Genomic DNA, 5,859 nt, shown 5'->3' on the forward strand with positions numbered 1-5,859 from the left:
TCACACCCCTTATCATAAATCTTGGTTCTGCCAGTCTCATTCCTTCGTTAAAATTGTGACATAAAAATTAAAACTCAAAGAGTAAAATGATCTTTACAACCACATCATTTTTGTATCTCCATCAAATGAAAAGAGTAAACTAGGCAATATCAAATTGCACAAAAGGTATGGTCAATTTATCATATGCACTCCCATTCCTTTGCCCGTAACGTTAGCATTCGTAACGGTCCTTCCCTTTCCCCTGTAGATAAAGTCTCTCTGTCTCTTTCCTCCCTCAAAACCCTCACTCTCACAGTCCCCCACTCCCACTCCAAAACTCAGACAAAAATAGATAAGCTGTTGAGTTTCAGAAAGAAAGCCAAATTTAGAGAGAAGCGAAGAGCAGAATTAGGGGTTCGAGTTTGAAGGTTTGTTGGCGAAAGTTGAGGTTAGAACGTGGAACAAGCCCCGTTGACCGACCACAAGACTAGTTCTCTCCTTGTTTATTGGGAATTTCAACAGAAAATGTCGGCGATTCTAGGAAGAACTTTCTCTCCTTCCACCAAATGCATTCCTTCTTCATTCAATCATCCTCCTCACGACATGGCCAACAACACAGAAGAACCAGAAAAAAATGAAGAAGAAACCAAGAATGGTGCCGCTGCTGCTGTTGGTGAAACTAGTAAACATGATGTTGATGATGATGATCATGATGGTCATGAAGATGAGAAATTATCTAGAGAATTCAGTTCCCATTCTGTTTGTTCCACTGAACACGAAGATAATTGTGATGAGGAAGAAACTGATGTTGAGACTGATCGAGAATTAGAAGTTGGACCTCAGTTTTCTCTTAAGGAACAGCTTGAAAAAGATAAGGTAATTATTAGCTTCTTTTGATTTTTTTTTTGGTTATTCTCATTGTAATTTGCTTCAATGGTTACAAATTTGAAATTGCTACAGGATGATGAGAGTTTGAGGAGATGGAAGGAACAACTTCTTGGATCTGTTGATTATGCTGCTGTTGGAGGTATCTGATTTTGATTCTTTCGCTTTGAATTATAAGAACCCTAATTTCATCATTTTGTTGATTTATTTAAAAAAAAAATTAGGCTAAAAGCTTGAATTTGCTTAATTAATCATTGAATTTTGATTTATTGCATGATTTTGTTGTAGAAACTTTGGAACCTCAGGTAGAGATTTTGAGTCTCACAATTTTGTCACCTGGCCAACCTGAACTCGTCTTGCCGATCCCATTTGAACCGAATGCAAAGGGGTATGCGTTTTGTCTAAAAGATGGAAGTCTTTACCATCTCAAATTCTCATTCAAAGTCTCAAACAACATTGTCTCTGGACTTAAATATACCAACACTGTCTGGAAAACTGGTGTGAGAGGTAAACAAACTGCAATAAGAATCGCTATTTGTTTCATACTTAATTCGTTGATTTTTCTTGTTTTTGATTTTGTTTTGGAGGTCATTTGTTTCGTGTTGCGACGGTTGATTAAGATGTTGTTGTGTGATTGATTCATTGCAGTTGAAAATACAAAAGTGATGCTTGGAACTTTTAGTCCTCAGCAAGAACCTTACACATATGAATTAGCAGAGGAGAGAACTCCTTCTGGCATGTTTGCAAGGGGTTCGTATTCTGCAAAAACCAAGGTACACAAAAACTTACTGTCTTTTTATTCATGTCTTCAAGGCACTTGTGTATTCAAGAATTTGGTAGTGGGATGTTTGAGTTCAAGCAATCAATCTAATATTGAATGCTTAGTTAGATTAAAAGAAATGTTTGCTATGTAAATTAGATAGTGCTTAGTTGATCGTCACATTTATTAGTCCCATTAGTATTCTGGCATGATTAGATGCATTTTGGAATTGATTTCTTCCAAGGACTACATAATGAATTACAGTGAGAATCAGCACTGCACTTGGTATTGATTGAAACTATAGCTTTATTTGTGTATCTCCTTACAGTATATTATTACATCGAATGTTCCCTAGGTACAAACTGTACCTTGATGATATAAAATATCTCAACTTGACGATTTATGATAAGCGTAAAAATAAAGAGTCTGCTAGCTGAAATGTTTGAAATCTTACTAGAAACACATACATTGATTGAACTTAGATTTAACGCTTTAGCTACTTGCAATATTTAAGCTCATTCAACTTAAAACTTTACCCATAAAGGTGACATAATAGTTTGATTGAATTAACTTTACCTTTTCAACATTTTCCCCTATCTAATTCAATTTCATCATACTGCACGTGTATGGATAAATTATATCTCACTCCTAACATGTTCTAGATAGAGCGTTACAAGAATAAGCAAGATCTCAATTTATCGAGAAATTGTTTAGTGAAACTAAACATCTTTGTTTTTTGTCTGATCTGATTTTAGTTTGTGGATGACGATGGGAAATGCTATTTGGACATCAGTTACTCTTTTGAAATCCGGAAGGAATGGCCAACACAAACTTGAGGTTTTTCATTTTTTTCTTCATTTTATGACTAGCTTTTTTTGGATTGCCCAATTTAGGGATGCTGTTCCGCTAATGAAAATGTTGTAATCTTATAGTCAAAGCCCCCAGGGCCAAATCTCTATAACCCATTTGCTGATCTTATTCATTATCTCTTCTATTCAGTAAAAGAAGTTTAATTAGGCATCCATGGATGGATAAAATGTGAAACATATAAGATCTGTAATCGTCAAAGATTCCTCTTTGTATGCCTTTAGAAACATTGTTCTTTAGTGAACTTGAGATATTTTATAGTGATTTCTTTCCACCTCTCTCTCCCAGTCCATTCTTTTGCAGAGTTGTTTATTTACAAAGAATTTGTTGCTTCTTTTTTGTTGATTCTTTTTGAAAGTAATTACCGTCTTATATCAACTGTATGAGAATCTTCACCTTTGAATATCTTTTTTTTTACTCCTATTGTCTGCCATTTTTCTTGATCCATACAGTGCTTTGCTTCTAGATTTGTTTGTTTGCTGGTCGACTCATACCCCCATTTTTGAACAGATTGTGGGTTCCACAATACTGTATTGCATAATGGTCACAGTAGTTTAAGACTTTAAGTTGGGGTCACAAGATTAACTACACACTGATAATAATCCATTTGCTTTAAAGAAGGTTGCAGAGGGGAAAGGGAAGTGTACTGAGAGAGACTGCCTATAGGATAAGTTTTTTTTGGTAGGGTTAGAATATGGATCCATGTGATGTATGATGTTAAACATACCCTGCCTGCACTGCTCTTTGTACATTGCGAAAGATCTATGAAATTTCCTTCAGAGGAAGTGGTCCAAACTGTATTAACACAGAAATGTCTGCGAATTCTCTGGTACTGGCACATGAGCTCTGAATTGCCAGGGGATATTTAGCTGTGGGAAAAATAATGAGAGTGGGGTAAAATATTCAAACGAAAACGGGGAGATTCTAGACCATCTATTATTAAGTCCTGACAGAAATGAATATTTACAAGTCTACTGGACCCATTATCTTGTATATGATTTAGGATGCCAGTTTTTCTCAGAGAACCGAGTTGCTGAATAAATCTTGCATGTTTTGCAACCAACCGTCGATGTAGGTTGGATGCATCCCGTTCTGAGCGAATTCCGGCATAATCCATGATCCAAAATTTAAAACATAGCCTGAAATAGCTCAGTGATCATGTATAAAATCTAAATCGGTACGGATTTTTTGGTGTTTGTGGGAAGATACGAGTAAAAGAGCTTTTGAGGCAGTCAAGCTCCAGTCTTTTCTTCGAAGATGGAGGGGGGATCAAGGGTGAATCTGTGGGGTTTTCAATTTTTTATGACCTACCACATTTGTTTAGATTTTTAGCTTATTTTCTCAGTCAGATCAAACTGGCTTGCCTAGTCGAGCTCAAAGCAAAAATTACTGTAAGGTGCAGCCCATCTGCCCAAATGTTTAGGTGTCTTCCAAAATGTATGTAGAAGTAGGCCATCTTCTCAAATGTTTTCTTGTATATGGAGTACATTGTTTCCAATCCTTTTCCGTCAATTTGTGTACATGATCACAATTCACAAGGAGGGTGTTTCTCATGTTTTTTATCCATAGTTTCATGCAAACATTGTTTACCTATGTTTCATGCATACGCCAAAGGTAATTTTTATGACATTTGCTTTTAAAACATCGGATTGTTGAGTTAGTGCCCCGCTTACACAAGTTAGTTGTCATTGAAATATACACAAAATTGGTTAAAAATACCAAAATCAACAATTCCTGGGTGAAAAATACATTTAGATTTTGATACTGTTTAAATGGACAAAAAATTAAAAATAGTCAGGATGTAAACAGTTTCATCTTACCCATTTTCAAATACTTTTTCTTATTTTTAATTTACATCCGGATGCATCCAGTTTCATTCTTGCTACTTTTTAAGTTTAAGTCTGGACGAATCCAGTTTCATCCTTGCTATTTTTTTGGTGTCCATTTCACCCATACAAATTTTTACTCGTCCATTTGAACCATGTTTTAAATATATTTGGACAAATGACCCATTTTCCGTAAAATATAACATTAGTTGCAACCGTAATAAATTTGAGTGTACAAGAATGTGATATTGGCGGAAGCTGAATCCGTCGATCAAGAAACCATCCTTTGTCAATCAAGAAGATGAATGTGTCGTTATAGGCATTTCAACTAACAATATGGGTTAGTGCCTGGTAACTTTGGTTATCATTAAGTTTGAAGAAACTTATTGTCAAATTCATTGTTGTGTATTTCAAAGCAACAAAAATGAAAAAGTAATTTTAACATCCTAATTTTAGCTTAATTGTATAATTTCTTTGAATGGAGATAACAATGAAGATATTATTATCCAGTAAAGCTATTTCAGTCGCATCATAATTAAAAACAATGTGTTCTTTATTTTAGAATAAACTAGCCGATGGATCCATAATCTGGAAGCTAATCAACACATTTGCAGAGTAAGACATGAGACACACTTAGGCAGAGGCAGTAGTGTAATTATTACAACAAGGCTAGTTCCACATTAGAACACTATATTGAACTTGTCTTTCGTGTCGTGTTGGCCATTTTCAAATCTGTCTTTAAGTGTGACTAATTCTCGGGTTCTTCATTTAATTTTTCCAACAATGTTTTCGTTGTGTATGCACTATATTATTTATGCTCAGGATTGTGGTTACTTGAATGGCAGTTGAAAATCCAGCATTCATTTTAGAGGATCACAAGGATTGGTGTTTCTCATGCTTTTTCATCCATAGTTGCATATTATAGATCATCCAATGTCCTGACTAAAATAAAAATGAAAAAACGTTTACACACTGGACCATTCTTTTGTAAATGATTTAGGATGCCCTGTTTTTGGACAAGAAGTGATTTGCTGAATGTAAAAATCTTGCACGTTTTGCAAGCAGCAACAAGCGTGGAAGCCTACATTGGTCGGATAGGCATCCCGCTCAGAGTGAATTCTGGCATGATCCATGATTTGAATTTAAAAATTCATTGCGAGGGTATGTGCCATACAGGAGGAAAGCAAAAATAGGTCATCCCGTATAGCGTAGCCTACGAAATAAAATTGAAAACTTGGAAAAGAATGACTAATTTTTGTTGCCTCATTAAAAATCTTGTCAAGGAAAACCAATTGTGGTAAACCTCTGGCTAAGGAAAAGAGTGCAACGACGAAAGTCCATAAAACTATAGTAAGACTACTTAAAAAGATAAAATAACATTTATAATTCCTCAAGTTTATTGAAAATCTTTGTTCTCCATCGGTACCCAATGAGTTGTCTTCTAATGTTGGTTGTATATATGCCACCACAAGCAAGTTGTGGAAGATGAGTGCCTTCACCCGCGATAAAACTATCAAAGTATGGTCCTGAGCCCTTCTATCA

At 35.4% G+C, this 5,859-nt stretch overlaps 1 protein-coding gene across 1 annotated transcript; it reads left to right on the forward strand.

Moving 5' to 3' along the window:
• Positions 1–289: 289 nt before the first annotated feature.
• On the forward strand, positions 290–2,778 carry LOC113314332 (rho GDP-dissociation inhibitor 1-like). The gene is made up of 5 exons (XM_026563132.1): positions 290–855; positions 940–1,006; positions 1,153–1,371; positions 1,513–1,637; positions 2,380–2,778. The coding sequence occupies exons 1-5, from the start codon at positions 505–507 to the stop codon at positions 2,458–2,460; spliced, it is 843 nt and encodes a 280-aa protein (XP_026418917.1). The 5' UTR covers positions 290–504; the 3' UTR covers positions 2,461–2,778.
• The last annotated feature ends 3,081 nt before the right edge of the window (positions 2,779–5,859 follow it).

This window comes from Papaver somniferum, chromosome 1 (genome assembly GCF_003573695.1).
Source record: "Papaver somniferum cultivar HN1 chromosome 1, ASM357369v1, whole genome shotgun sequence".
Lineage (NCBI taxonomy): Eukaryota > Viridiplantae > Streptophyta > Magnoliopsida > Ranunculales > Papaveraceae > Papaver > Papaver somniferum.